General features: G+C 43.9%; 2 protein-coding genes across 4 annotated transcripts; one reads left to right on the forward strand and one right to left on the reverse strand.

Annotated features, from left to right (window-relative positions):
• The first annotated feature begins 6,478 nt into the window (after positions 1-6,478).
• On the forward strand, positions 6,479-11,541 carry LOC125530177 (beta-hexosaminidase 3). The gene is made up of 14 exons (XM_048694583.2): positions 6,479-6,781; positions 6,868-6,942; positions 7,540-7,575; positions 7,657-7,768; positions 8,057-8,127; positions 8,264-8,394; positions 8,598-8,663; positions 9,162-9,262; positions 9,470-9,529; positions 9,623-9,656; positions 9,805-9,903; positions 9,980-10,039; positions 10,272-10,522; positions 11,237-11,541. Exons 1-14 carry the CDS (start codon positions 6,479-6,481, stop codon positions 11,401-11,403), a joined length of 1,566 nt encoding a protein of 521 aa, XP_048550540.2. The 3' UTR covers positions 11,404-11,541.
• On the reverse strand, positions 11,254-15,258 carry ATSPO22 (Tetratricopeptide repeat (TPR)-like superfamily protein). 3 transcript variants are annotated; one of them, XR_007300100.2, is made up of 7 exons: positions 13,851-15,258; positions 13,574-13,763; positions 13,460-13,492; positions 12,761-13,381; positions 11,951-12,653; positions 11,534-11,607; positions 11,322-11,387 (listed from the first exon to the last, which is right to left on the reverse strand). XR_007300100.2 is itself a non-coding variant. In XM_048709604.2 (6 exons), exons 1-6 carry the CDS (start codon positions 15,137-15,139, stop codon positions 11,347-11,349), a joined length of 2,877 nt encoding a protein of 958 aa, XP_048565561.2. In that variant the 5' UTR covers positions 15,140-15,258; the 3' UTR covers positions 11,254-11,346. The 3 variants fall into 3 exon arrangements, 2 of the variants coding, with proteins under 2 accessions (XP_048565561.2, XP_048565562.2); XM_048709604.2 differs by lacking the exon at positions 11,534-11,607 and having other exon boundaries at positions 11,254-11,387; XM_048709605.2 differs by lacking the exons at positions 11,322-11,387; positions 11,534-11,607 and having other exon boundaries at positions 11,764-12,653; positions 13,851-15,245.
• Between the last annotated feature and the right edge of the window lie 89 nt (positions 15,259-15,347).

Here is a 15,347-nt window from a genome sequence, read left to right on the forward strand (position 1 = left end):
ATTAGTTTTTTTTTTTGCAGGGTACAGTGTTCATTAGTTACCTGGCGAAATCTTGTGGACTGCGTGTTTTGGGTTAATCTCCCTTACTCAAAGCGAGGTAAGGTTGTGTTGTTTGCCTCAAAAAAAAAAGGTAAGGTTGTGTTGTTTGCTTGTCCTTCGTCCAACCTTACGTACGTTGCCACCTCCTTTCACTTGTTTAATTCTTTTTTCCCATCTTCAGTTTTTGTCACCGGTTCTCCCTGAAAACCGCATCAGTTACCCCACTTTTTATTGACTTACCAAATAAAATTGTGTATGTTTTTATAAGCCAATAAATATTTATCAAAATAGGTTGTCAAATGAAATGTTTTTAACATAATTACACTAGTAAGGACAATTGTTTCTATAAAACTAATATGGGAAAGTAAATCATTGGCTAACTTACTAAACTTACGGGACCTCGACTAAAGAAATTTAGCTAAGTCTATTTTGGGGTATTGGATTAAGATCCAACGGTCGTCATTGTTTCTTCTTTCCTCCAGCTTTCTTCCTCCTAAAACCGCTCCTTCTCCTACAAAATCGACTTATCCAAATTGCAAATTCAGTCAACTTACATACAACTATTGTATTATTAAATTATTTATCTCCGAGTTGTATCATCCGACCACAACCGATTTGACTTATTCAAATTGCAAGCCGTCTTGGGCCACATCCGACCCGGCGGAAGAAAATCGGGTCGCAATTGAGTGCAAAACAAGTGTGACAACCTTTCTCTATGCAGAACAGTTGGGCCGGGCTGGCCCAACGTGGTGCAAGACTTCGGCGTCATGAGACAATTGATGGGTGTGTGTTCAGTTGAGCTGTGGATTCTGGAAAAGTTGTTGTGAATCGTGAGTTAAGAAGTATGAAAAGGCTAAAAATTGTTTAACCATTGATTTTATAGGAATTGTCTGTAATATAACTAAAGCCTGAAAGACTGTATATGGGTTGACATTTTAATAATTATTTAGAAAGAAAAAATATGACTACAAACAATTTATTTCAACAATTATTTTTAATATTGCATACATATAGATAGAATAAATAGATTGAATGATACTCTAATATTATTACAAGGGCAATCATGTAACAAATTATAGCAATCAACAATTATATAATAAGAATCACCAATAAGTACAATAAGTTAGCATGTTCTCTCAATCTCTCTCATTGTATCTATTCGTACAAATAGTTAGCAATTTGATTTTCAATGTATAACTATTGCTATGGTGACTCTATTGTATACGCGGGGCCCCTTGGAAACCCCAAGGCCGTGTAGCAAGGAGGATGGAGATCCACTGCTGGACGAGAAGGTTGAAGCATACATCTTCAAGTTTCATCGGCAGCAGATTTATTCCACCTTGCCCAGCGAAAACCACCCTGCAAAGCTCTAGATACACACATGCCCACATTGATTTTAGATTTCCTGATTTAAACCAATAGTGTTAACCTCTTCATGTTTGTCAAGGGCGAGATTTGAGGATTGTTCTAGTGTTTAGGGAGAGGGTGGGAGCTGAACAGATAATGTCTTGGTGTGATTGTATTGCGTAAAATGATCTGTTGCATAGTAACTAGTGGGAAGAGAACGTGGAGTGACAGCAGCGGCATGCACAAGTGCATGCATGTCCCTCAATCGAGTCTATGCCTGAGGAATATGAGGGGAAGGTTAGAACCGAATACATGGCTACAACAGAATACAAATGACGTGTTTAACAGTGGAGGCATATGCCCCCCCCCCCACCCCCCTCTAGGGTCCCCACACATTTGAACAATATTCTGCAATTAAGGTCTTAAGGTTAATTTAGGATTTACTTCTAGTACCAAGGATGGTTTTTGCAATTGAGGTTTTAAGGAAGGACAAATTCTTTCTTTATGTTGTTTCGCTGGATTTTTATTAGGGCTTTGGTACACCTACAAAGGAATTAACGTAAAAATGCTATGTAATTAGCCACATGGCAAATTGTGATTGGGATGGGGGGAAGGAGGGCCCCACCCCAGTTACATTTAGGAGGGGATTGTGTTGAGGGAAATTTACGTAACCTTTCCTAAGTCAGTTCGTAATGTAGGATTATTGTCTGTATTATGGGAATGGTATTGGTTATTCTATCCTACCACTCAAAATAATTGATTGTAGACACATCACAAAAGCAATTCGATTCAAGTTTGACAAAGCGGGCAATATATTCAATTCAAGTGATCTGATAATAGTGACTCGACGCTGAGGGCAACTGAATTGAAAAGCGAACAAAAGCAGATGTAGGAACATGGTTTGCTCGAGAGATCAAACCACCCAAGGTGCAAACTGATCAAAGTTTAGGTTGTTTTCTTCAACTGCAGATATACGGAAAATGTTGAATGAAAAAAGAAATTGTACCTGGCTCTCCCAAGGTGTGGCTGCACTTACTACCTTTGCTACCTTTGACTGAGCTGCTCACGCTGTGGTTGGGGTCAAAGATACCTACCTACTGGTGGATGAAGGCATTTCCATCCATGTTAAGTTAATCTTCTATATCTAAATAGCTAACTCTCATTAACTATTTCTCTCAACATGTAAACATGCCACATCATTGCATAACATGCATGAGAAAATGCCCATCCCCACTACCACATGTCTCTCAACATCCAAGCATGCCACTTCATCATGAATAGGAAAAAGACCCATCTCAACATGCAAAAAAATTTACAACTATATGCTAATCAAACATAATAAATTTTATGTACTTTCAGTTTTAGATTTTTATATTATTACTTCAAATATTCCCGTTTCATACAACGAATCACATTGAAATATGTTGCAAAATATTTCCGCAACAACATGCGGGGCATCATCTAGTTTTCTGAAAAGTTATGCCCTTTATGCTGGTACGTAACACATAGGGAGTATTATTTTAGGCATGCGGAGAGAGGTGTATCATGTCTCTTTTTTAACGGATAGTTTTTTTATTAGAACACTCTACTAAGCTTTATTGATCAATAACAATAGTTAAAGGGATAATGTTCCGATCATGAGATTGACACAGCTAAATATGCCACCCATGATCTAGAGAAAAAGTATGCCTACCAAGATTGTGAGCCTTATAATTTGAGCTCCTAGCTTCATGAACAAAAGTGCAAGTAGCAAAAGAAAGCTTCCAACTTGTAATTTCCTTAATGATTGCAGCGTAATGGCCACCTCCTCCTTCCTTGATGTTTCTGATGACAATCAAGCAATCTGAAGCAATATAGGGATGATGAACACCAATATCTTTTCCAATGAAAGTGCTTCCCGACAGGCAAGCGCCTCGTGAGTCGGAGGATCCAATATACCTGGGTATACTACAACAGAAAATCTCAAGCATACATGTCTCGTCCCAGCAAACGACAACCATAGCTCTTATGTCACCCACTCTAGATACTTCCAGCTGAATTTTACAAAATCATTCACAATTAGAAAACAATTTTCCAAAAAAATTATTCACCCTTTTTAAAAAGTATTTGTAATTTAAAAAATGTTTGCTTTAAAAATGAATTTCAAAAGTTGTTCAGATTTTTTAAGTATTTTCTTTTCAAAAAGCATTTAAAATTTTAAAAAATGTCTGTTTCAAAAAAGATCAAAATTATGAAAAAAATCATGCTTTTTAAAAACGTTCAGTTATTTCAAAAGTGGTGCGCAAAATTTTCAACAAATGTTCATACGTTTTAGGAATATGTTTTCCCTGTTTTTTCACCAATGGGAAAACAAGTCGATAAAACAAAAAACCAGTGCTGCAGTAACCGGTTGCTACATTGAACCACTTGCTGCAGTGCCCACCAATCGGCCGGCCCAGTCGGGCTTCCCTGTGCATCTCGCACTTTTTTGGACACAAATCGAATCAAATAGGAGCTCTCTCTCATGGACTATGTTTAACCAGTTAATTTCGACTCTAAATTTCAAAAGGAAGTTGTACTCTTTATCATCCGACATCCTTTGAGAAATCATTAGTTAAGGGGTACCCCGCACATAGGTCACTCCCTCACAAGTGCTCATTAGATGTGTGACACTTCTCGCAGCCTGAGAGTTTTCATTTTTTTCGTAGATTTGCTTTTCAAGACGTTCTATCTCTTGAGCCGTGCGTCCAAATCATAAACTGTTTTCACAGTTGAATTTCTTATGTCGAGATCCTCAAAACTATATCCCATGTTAATAGGTAGTTTCGACGAACCTTTTTCACGAAGAAACCAGAAAACAAAAATCAAGAAAAAAATCAAAATCAAAAAAAGAACCAAAAATTGGAACCGCACGAAACCTTAACCCGGTGCCCTTTTTCGGCAAACACAGTTGTGATTTTCCCTTTTCAAAAAGGGCATGTTGTGTTTTTCTTTTTTTCAGAAAGCATGGGTTAAGGGCACGAAACCTTAACCTATGTTTTTTCGAGGAAGCACAAATGTGCTTTTCCCATTTCAGGAAGCACAAATATGCTTCTCGTGAAATCACGGGCTTTGCTTTTTTAAGGGAATCATAGTTACGGTTTTACCTTTTCAGAGAAGCACAAGGACTGTAATTTTTTCCTTTTTTCCCAAGGAAGCACAATTGTGCTTTTCCCTTTTAGTCTCCCGGAAAAGAATGGCTTTTGGGGGCAAAACTATCAAAGCCCTGAAAACCAAAAAAAAAATAGAAACACGTGCAAAAGGAAAAAAAGAAATCCGGAGATAGCGCTCAGCGCGTGACACATGGCGACGTCTAAGCACACCACTTGACATGCTCCAGGCCCTGAATAGTGATTACTACAGTTGTCCTGAAGGGGTGCCCCTTATCTAGTCCTTCCCCTCTTTAACGACATCTCAAAGACTAGGTAACATTGTGTCAAAGACCGAGCTCGATGCTGTGGTCCAGTAAAAACCGTCTTGGCAACAAACAGAGACCGATTCCATGTCATTCCCCAAGGCGGCACCAAGGCGTGACCTGATCCACCCAAGAACCTCTCTGTGGCCACTCTCTCGCCGCCACTACCACCGATCTCGGCTGCGATGGCAGCGGGCCCATCTGCCGAAGGTGGCTAGGGGTTGGGGCAGCGACAACTGGCAAGAGCGGAAATGGTTGTTTTCTATTGTTTGCCAATCACAGATTGGATCGCTTTGGTTTTTTCTTTCTTTTTTTGCTCACCTACCATAGGTTTGGTCTTATATGACTTTACTATTTGCTAGCGTCTTTTTTATGCGTGTGTGTTCGTGTTTGTTATGTGTATTCTAACTATGCAGAGGTCAGGCGTGTGCTCATTGTGATTGTATCCTCTTGATGCTTCATTTTAAGCCAATAAAATTCATCCTTTATTTATAAAAAGTTAAAAACCGTCTTTGACGATATCCGGCCCGGCAAAACAAAACTGGGCTGCAACTGAGTGCAAGACAAGTGTGCCAACCGGCCTCTTTATTTTGTGCAAGAGCAACCTGGGACGGCCTGGCGCAACCTCGTGCACCATCACACACACTTCGACTTCAACGAGACACCTGCCGCGTTACGCACCAGCAGCTGAGTGAAACAGACCAAAACTTTCAGACGACTTCCTACCGTTTCCTTGGTTTGTTTCTCAATCCTGTTGCCGTCGGCGTCGAGTCACAGCTACCAGACCAGACTGGACCGGAGGTCGGAGGAAGGCCAACAAGCCATGACTCGCTCTGAATCTGAAAGCGCGGCACCATGACCATGAGTGACAGACAGCGTGAACGCCCAATGGCAGCAGCATGCCTGACCTACCCCAACGGCCCCTCCTTCCCTCTCTTCTCACACTGACCGCATCCGGCGTGCTCCCCCAATTTGCCAAATCCAGGCGAAAAACCCACGGAGCCTGCAGAACAGCCAAACCGAAAAATAATCAGTATAAGATCCCTTGGCATTCCCGGTTCCACATTTTAGTGAAGATGAGCATAAGCACGGCACGCCAGCAAAATATATGTAGAATCAGCATGACATGACAGCGGCAACAAATTACAGAGCACTTGAAATGAAATTTGGAAGCCTGCTTTGACAAACCTGAACCCTCCAGGCTATATATACATACGGGAGCAGGTGAGCTCTCCTCGCCCGGCCAACCGTACCAAAATTAGCCGTGCTACTTGCCAGGCCGTCCGTACCTGTTTTGGGTCACCAAATGCAACGCGCGCCGGACCTGCCCATGCCATTTCCTCCCTCCATCTAACCACTCCCCCAGCCCTCCACGCCACTCTCACCCGCTCTTCATTTACCCTCCTCGCCTCACGCTCCTCCTTCCTCTACCTCCTCCTCACTCGTTCACTCGTCTCCGTCCCAAGATAGGAGCCCAGCACAAACTCCCACGATCATTCTCTTCCAAAAGTGAGACACAAAAATGAAGATCAGTTAGAGGAGGGTTTTCCAATTCCTACTTGCCTCGCGCTTCCAGTAGTTGCCGCATTGTTCCTTCCGTTCCATACTTCCATCATCTCTTCCCCCCGCAGACTGCGGCGGGTTCTTGCATTCGCGAAGATGGCGCTAGCTCTGCGGCTCCTCCTCGCGTTCCTGGCAATTGGATCCTGCATAGCTGCCGACCATATCGACCTGTGGCCGATGCCCAAGACGGTGTCCCACGGGACGCAGAGGCTCTACGTCAGCAACAACGCCACCATGTCGATGGCGGGAAGCAAGTACTCCGACGGCAAGGCGATCCTCAAGGACGCCTTCCAGAGGATGCTCGATTTGATGAAGCTGAACCACAACGCCGACGGTGCAAACCCAAGCTCCTCCCTGCTTACCGGTGTTAACATAGTCGTTCTTTCGACACAAGATGAGGTAACCTGCTCTCATTTTATCCGATGAACTGTGAGTTTCTTCACAAATTGCAAAGGCCTGACTCTGTTGCTGTTCACCCTCTGCAGCTCGGCTTTGAGGTGGATGAGTCATACAACCTGACTGTTCCTACAATAGGAGAGCCGCTGCATGCGCAGATTGAGGTTAGTGAAAGCTGATTGCTTCATCTTGTGAAAATTCCTAATATAATGCTCTGGGAAGACATCAGAACTTACTTGGTTGCTTTACTTCTAGTTACTGCAACTCCTCTGTCCTCTTTGTGATAATTGCCTGACAGAGTATCCTGCCTACAGAGAAACAAACCATACAGTTACTGTTCTATACACAAACAACAGACTTCAGATGTGGCATAGAGTTGCATGCTACTAGCAGTATTTTAAACATGCTTACTTTGCAAAACATAACCCAGTTGCTTTTTCGATGAAGATAAAACCCAGTTGCTACATATACAATTCTTTAATAGAATTTGAACAGGCAAGTTATTACATACTACGGAGTATATCACAAGGCATCAAGGTAGTTTTCTCTTTTGTGCTTCACCGCATTCCAGCATCACTTGTGACATGCATATTGCTGTAACCTGGTTACCAACAAATAATTGCTAGTATTGGTAATGCTCTGCATGTTCTTCAGCTTATGAAATGAGTGATGTGTTCAAATTTATGGAAGATGCAAGCCGACGCAAATAGCATGATACGATTCATAAAAATAATTGATGCCACCTTTGCAATATTTTGTAGGCTCAAACAGTTTTTGGAGCACTTCACGCCTTACAGGTAACTTACTGCTCCAGTATGATTTTCTGGACACTAAATCTTCTTTGAGGTGATCCAACAGTAAATTATTTATGAATGTAGACATTTAGCCAACTGTGTCACTTTGAGTTCACATCAAGGCTTATTGGACTCAACTCAGCTCCGTGGATGATTAGTGATGCGCCCAGATTTCCTTACCGAGGCCTTCTTATTGGTGAGATACAGTGTGATATTATCTAACTTTCGCCCAACAAGCAGTTATTGTATTCCATTAACTAGAATCAGAACCTTGTTTTCGTTCAAAAAAAAGAAGCAGAACCTTGAAATTACTTCTTTTTATTGAAGGATTTTAAAAAAAATGAGCAGCCACATAAAAAAACTCAATTCTATGCCAAAATTCTCTCATAGGCTTCTATATGTTAAATCTTATTAATATGCCCATCCTGCTCATGATTATTGCACTGCTGATTATCAATACTAACTTGTGTTTGGACGCTTGCAGATACCTCAAGGCATTATCTTCCTCTCGCGATAATTAAAGGAGTGATTGATGCAATGACATACAGTAAACTGGTAGGTCTGATGACCATTCAATACTAATTGTGTGACTAATAAGTTGCACGAGACTTCAAAATATCATTGTGTTTATGTTTTCTCCACATTAGTTTTCATTATGATACCATGCACTCTTACTCTGTCTGTCATGCAGAACGTTCTCCATTGGCATATCGTGGATGAGCAGTCATTTCCGATTGAAATACCTTCATACCCAAATCTGTGGAACGGTTCATACTCTTATTCCGAGAGATACACAATGTCTGATGCCATCGACATTGTACGGTGCGTTTTATTTTCACTTCCATATTCATATTAGAATTCTTGGCCTCTGAAATTTGTTTATATCACAGCAAAGAAAGCTTATAGTGTAAACACTGCAGCATGAAGAGATGGCATAGATAATAGATTCCATGTTCTACTAACTTAGATACGCAGTTATGAAGCTATGACACTAGAAATAATGTAGCCAATCCATAACTTTGCAGGTATGCTGAAAAACGAGGTGTAAATGTCTTGGCTGAGATTGATGTTCCTGGCCATGCTCGTTCATGGTAAGACATTCCATTCTGTTCAGTTATGTATATTGAAAATAGGCAAGATTGACGACTCCCAGGCGCTTCAATTGGTTGGCATTTGATGGATCATACTGTAAATCGATAATTTGCTCATGTACATTCTAAAATCATGACTGTTTGCTAGAACACATCGGACCAACTAAAATATGTCACATTAGTGTTTAGAAAACACAGCAGGTGTGAAAATGCTGGCTTAAGTTTTCATCCCATTTCTCTGCTAGAGTTCATATGTTCCGGCTAATGGCATAATTTCCTAATGTCCCGCAAACAATTATCAATTTTGTAACTGCAAAGCTCAGGAACCAACCTTGCCTTGCATATAGTCCAGAATTCCGTTATGTCTTCTGTAGCAAAAAGGCACATTTTATGCAGTGAGGGTAGAGTCCAGATACCTTATTGGAGTTCAAATGTGCAACCTAATTTATATAGTAGCAATAAGCATGACTGAAAGTTGTAGATGTTGCACTTTTTCAGGGGTGTTGGCTACCCATCATTGTGGCCATCAGATAGCTGCAGAGAACCGCTTGATGTCAGTAACAACTTTACCTTCAAAGTTATTGATGGTATTCTTTCAGGTGATGAATCATACTAGTTTTGTTGGCAACAGTGGAGTTAGGTTCTTCATTTGTTTATTCAAAAGACCATTTATCCCGAGAGTGTGTTCCAAAAGAAACCAGTGACCAATGCACATAATACATAGTGGTTACATTACCTAGATTCAGTAGCTATTGGCAAATATTAGTCGACAGTCTAAATGGATTCTTAACTCTGTTTTCTTTCAGATTTTAGCAAGGTTTTCAAATTCAAATTTGTCCACTTAGGAGGTGATGAAGTCAATACAAGTAAGTCGAAGCATTGCTTTTACAGTTGTCATAGTATTACTGAACAGTGAACCTATAGATTAACTCCATTTTATCATTTCCTTTGAATTTCAGGCTGCTGGACTGCAACACCACACATTAAGGAATGGTATATTCTTATCAACATAAGAGAACTCAAAATCGATAACTTTGCCTGATGTGCTTCCATAACCATGTTATCAATGCAAAAGCAAATCAGTCATATATTTTTGTATCAGCCAGTTAATCTAATGATCATCCTTTTTCATGGCACACAGGTTGAATAATAACCACATGAATGTGTCGGATGCATACAGATATTTTGTGTTGAGAGCCCAAAAGATAGCAATATCACATGGATACGAAGTCATTAACTGGTATACCTATTAGTTGAAAATTTCACAGGGTCGATAGAATTCTTAACCCTTAACAGACACCATTCCATGTTTGCAGGGAAGAAACGTTTAACAACTTCGGAGATAAGTTGGACCGTAAAACTGTGGTGCATAACTGGTACTTCCTCAATCATGAAAATGGCTCTGTTGGAAACTGTAGAATAATACATGCATGCACAAAGAATCAGTAATGAATCTTCAATGTACCATAGGACTTAAATGGAATTAGACTCATTTACAAGCTTGCCATTGTTCTTGACATTTATGCTCACAGTAAAGTAAGATATAGCATCTCAGACACTTGTTGCTGGTTTCAGTAACTAACAAGCCATATGCACATAAATTAACAGGCTTGGGGGGGATGTAGCACCAAAAGTGGTTGCTGCAGGGCTGAGATGCATAGTAAGCAACCAGGATAAGTGGTACCTAGATCACTTGGATGCCACATGGGAAGGATTTTACCTGAATGAACCCCTGAAAGGAATCAACAACACAGAACAGCAACGGTTGGTTATTGGTGGTGAGGTTTGCATGTGGGGAGAGCAAATCGATGCATCGGATATTGAACAAACTATTTGGCCACGTGCTGCAGCAGCTGCAGGTAAGTAATATAAATAGTTTCAGACTCATAATCTATGCATTGAAAACTCGGAGCATGCATTGTTTTATCAAAACATTATCTTAGTTAGTTATATGATATGATCAACTACATTGCATTCCTTCATGATTAAAGGGACACCATACCATGTTGCCTGATTAGACATATTCAAATCGGTTATGTTGATGCAATATAATGGTATACTTGGAATGATAGCTTCCTTTCTGTATATGCACATGCCATGGATGTCTGAATGAAAAAATTGAGCACACTCAGAAACGTGTAACATTCCTATTCCCATATAGTGCAATTGAATATATCAGCTAAGTGTGCAATGCTCAGGTCTGTTCCATGCTTATGAAGAGAAAACCCAAGCACGGCATCTATTATCAAGGGCATAAATAGTTTAGCACATTGCTGAGCAGTTAAAGATGATTGCATTCACACTTTTCCATTGGGAGGGCTGGCATCCTAATTCCTCATGAATGCTCACAACAAAAACCGTCTTGTTATACCCTATATATCGGCATCTTACTTAAGAGCATGATTTACAGCTATAGAAGCAGAACCTATATGCAATCTTGTCGATTCTGATATTACTTTCTGTACATGTCACATCGACTGTTAATATTATTAATCATTAGATGCATGAATGCAGTGCCTTCTCTATGACATATTTTGACTCACCAATATACTTTAAACTGTTTTGGCTTGAAGAGAGACTGTGGAGTCCACTTGAGCAGATTGCTGAAGACACCAGGTCAGCCACATCAAGACTGTCACGCTTCAGGTGTTTGCTGAATCAGAGAGGGGTAGCTGCTGCACCATTAGCTGGCGATGGTCGTACAGCACCATATGAACCTGGTCCCTGTGTAAGGCAATAGGATATTCATAGCAAAATTTGAAGTAGCATTCAAAGAGGATACACATCATTCACAAGTGTTAGTTCAGCATTATGAATCTGGAGTAGTTATATGGTTGTGTAGACTATAGAAGGTTTCAGGGAGTCCTTACCCTCTTTATGTATTTCTGCCCCTCTCCAATTTTCAACTAGAATAGTTTGAATGGTAATGCCATCTATAGTATAACTACAAAATGATAGGGGCATCAGGAGATTAGTTGAATTTGACAGAAAATGGTCATAAAGGTTGCCTGAACAAATCCAGTAGGTTCCCAAATTCAATGTTTATTACAAACACTCAGTCATCTCTCCTACACATCAGCATGCATTATATTCACGGACATGGTTACTATCGACAAAGAATCCAAATGCTTACTAGAGATGTAAATCAGACAATACTTGGCCTGTCATATGCAACCACTCAAGTACATAACTCAATGATCTATTTATCTCTTGGTTGTGAACTGCCCCGTTCAGGAGCATTTATCTATACTATACTAGGACAGGCTGAGACATGCTACCAGACATACTTGTGCTTGGTGCCCCCTCTTGCTGACTACATTCATCAGGGTTTTTCCCGAGCAAAGCATGTTCACCAGCTTCACTATGAAACAATTTCTGGAAGTACTCAAGGCATTGCTCCATGTCTGCTGTATACTGCTTCATGCTCTCAACATGCCGAGAGAGATCTAATCCCATCTTCATCCATTTTATACCAACTGAAGCTTGATTAAGCCGCCTAGCCAAATATGACTTGTTCCAAGCAGTCACTGCAAGCCACTGCCCTTCCTCACATGGATATTCACCATCTCTCAGTCCAACCAAGATCTGGTAGGCTTGTCGATATACATCATACACTGCATCACTCTTGCTACCACTTAAGTCTTGCAAGCCAGCAAGGCAGGCTAGGTTCCTGAGGGCAGCACTGATTACCCTGTAGTTTGGGGAGTGAGAAGCAAGGGCGGTCTTGATGCTAGCCTTCAGGGAAAATTCAGCAACCAGCAGGTTTGGTGGGGTGCCTTCAGAAGCAGTTTTTCCAAGTTTGAGAAGATGGGACGGCGTGCATGCTTTAGAGGAAGCGAAGTTCTTGACTAGCTGGAGCTGCTGAGGATGTGCGCTGGTGTCCATCCTGTCAAGGAGTTGGTAGGAGTAGAAGGTATGAAGAAACAGAAAGTCATTGGCCTCAGCCTGATCAGAGGCAACTGAACCCGAGGGCCAGATTGAAGGTAATAGCTGCACATTAATAGAACTGAATCAGAATAATAGTAGAGAAAACTGAACCACTTTAGAACATACACAAGGGGTAGTAAATTTTGGTATTTGTCAAACCCTATGTTTACCTTGCCAGCTCTGCTGAGCATGTCAACACCTTTTTTAACATCAGAATCCGACAAGGGAGAATTGTTTAGCTCCTCAGCTTCAAGCATGGAAGTGACACTCATGATTAACGCTTTGCAAAGTGTGGGGCGATTTCCATCACCCTCATCATTACTTGCAGCACCAAAGAACTCTGCTGCAAGCTCAAAGAACTCAGCACTAAGATCATACTTCTGCTCCTTTGCCACCTTTCTACCCATATTCCAGCTATTGCTGGCAAACCAGTTCAGTTCACGCGCCCCACCAGGTCCATTGCCAAAGAAGCCTTCCGCGCCAAGGTCAGACATCCGTAGCTTGGCACGTCTCGAGTACTTCAGGATCTCATCCTCAGTACCTTGCTCACGACGGAGGAGCTCAATAAGAGTGCGGAGGACAGTAACCTCACGCTCTGGCATAGGCTTTCCGGCAGAATAGAGACCAAGAAGGAAGGTCAATGAAGCAACTGCTACCCGGACAGCCTTGCAGGCAATAGCCTCATGAGTTGTGAGCATTAGGAATGTGGGATTGAAGTCAATGCAACCCATCATGGTTTTTATCTGCTTGATAGCCTCGTCCTCGTCGTTCTTCTGAAGATGAATTTTGATCTACACAACTCTTCTGGGTTAGCAAACAATACCGGAGTTAAATGAGACCCCTGAACAATTAACATGTATATTTATTACCTTCATAAAGGCACAATGGGCATTGTGTTCCACCTACAGATACAAATTTTGAGTCAAACGTAAGAAGCAGCAGGCAAGATTATTTAATGGAGTGATGAGGAGAGGGATCAATACCTTGTCAGCCTCATTGACAAACTCATGTGCTCGATCCAGACGTTGAAGGGCTAGATAGCAAACGGCAAGGACTCGGAGGCACTGTGCTCGCCGGGCTCTGCTTCCCTCTTCACGGGATAGATAAAGCATCGATGTCTCAAACAAGTCCGCACATGTATCGTAGTTCTTTGCATTGAAATGCTCAAACCCGCTGTCCCAAATTCCAAATGTCAGCCTCAGCAAGAAATCATATGTACATAAAAATGCTGTAAAATTACTTGTGTAAGAGAGTGCAGACCAGTTCCAGAGCAGTGTATGCATTGCTCCACGGTGACTGGTGTTAGCCGGGCCATCGAACAGGGCGACCACCCTCTCATCCGACACGAGCTCACGGATCGCTCTTGCGCGCCCAGGGCTACCGATACCACCATCAACCACCGTGGTCACCACTCTCACAGCAGCAGCTGCACCTCCTGCGCGGCAACGTGCAGCAAGCGCAACGAGCACCTTGCGTGCAGCCTCAGGCCCCGCAGAGGCAAGGTACACCTCAGCTGCCCCCACGCATACATTCTCTGGTGCGTTGGCGTTGGCCATGATTCTCTCGAGCTCCCTCTCGGCCTCCGCCAAGTTCCCGGTGCCAAGCCACGCGTGCAGGGCCATGAACCCCATGCTCGGGTGCTCGTCCGCCTGCCCCACTGAAGCCCTCGAGACCTGGACACAACGCAGGACGCCCTCGTGGTCCTTGGCTTCGAGACGCTCCAGGGCAAGGTAGCGGAGGCATCGACCCTTTTGCTGCTGGAGATTTGGGGTCTTGGGACTGGCGCTGGAGGGGCAGGGGGAGGCCAGCTTCTCGAAGAGATCTAGCGCCTCGGTGATGAGGCTGGACGCTCCAACGGCGGGGTCAGAGGGTTTGGTGGATAGCGCGGCCTCGCCGACGGACAGGTAGCCCTCGGCGAGGGATCTGGTCCCCTTGGGGGAGGCGGACGCGAGGGGCTTGGAGCGACCGAGCAGCGCGACGGCGAGGGACTGATCGCCCGCGTCGGACGCGGCGCGCGCCCGCGCGAGGTTGAGGCCGAGCAGGACGTCCCGCTCCTCCTCCGCGGCGGGGGCGGAGACGAGCGGCGTGGCCTTCTCGAAGCAGGCGGTGGCGAGGTCGACGCGGCCGAGGCCGAGCCACTCCTGGCCGGCGCGGAGGAAGAAGGAGGCGGCCTTGGCGGCGGCGAGGGGGACCTCGTCGGGGCAGCCGGCGAGGAGGAGGAGCTCCGGCGCGGCCTGCCTGATCTCCGCCTCGGCGGCGCGCGCGGAGGGGCCCCGGGCCAGCGCGGCGGAGTTGGCGCGGTCGACGACGGCGTTCCAGAGGCGGGTGGCGAGCTTCCATATCTGGAGCCTGCAGGGGTCGGTGAGGGACGAGGCGGCGGAGCCGAGGTTGGTGAGCACGCGGCGGAAGTCGGCGGCGAGCTTCTCCGGGGGGGAGGGGTCGGGAGCGTCGTACCGCTCGACGTCCGCGACGACCCGCGCGAGGTCGGTGAGGTGGGCGGCGTGCGGCGGCGGGCGGTGGTACTCCGGGGAGAGCTCGGAGATCTTCATGGCGACGCGGGCTAGGGTTCCGGCGGCCGGGATCGGGCGGATTTGGGCGGGAAGCGGCGCGGCGAGGCGTGGGGATTGGGGAACGGGGAATGGGGGGAGGGTTCGGGAACGGGAGGAGGAAGGGCACGAAATTTGAATTGTTTTTTACCGTGCCGGTCCTTCCTTCCCCCGTTTGTGATAGCTCTTCTGCTTGGATCAAAAAATGTTA

This window comes from Triticum urartu, chromosome 3A, assembly GCF_056163025.1.
Source record: "Triticum urartu cultivar PI428250 chromosome 3A, HENAU_Tu73, whole genome shotgun sequence".
Lineage (NCBI taxonomy): Eukaryota > Viridiplantae > Streptophyta > Magnoliopsida > Poales > Poaceae > Triticum > Triticum urartu.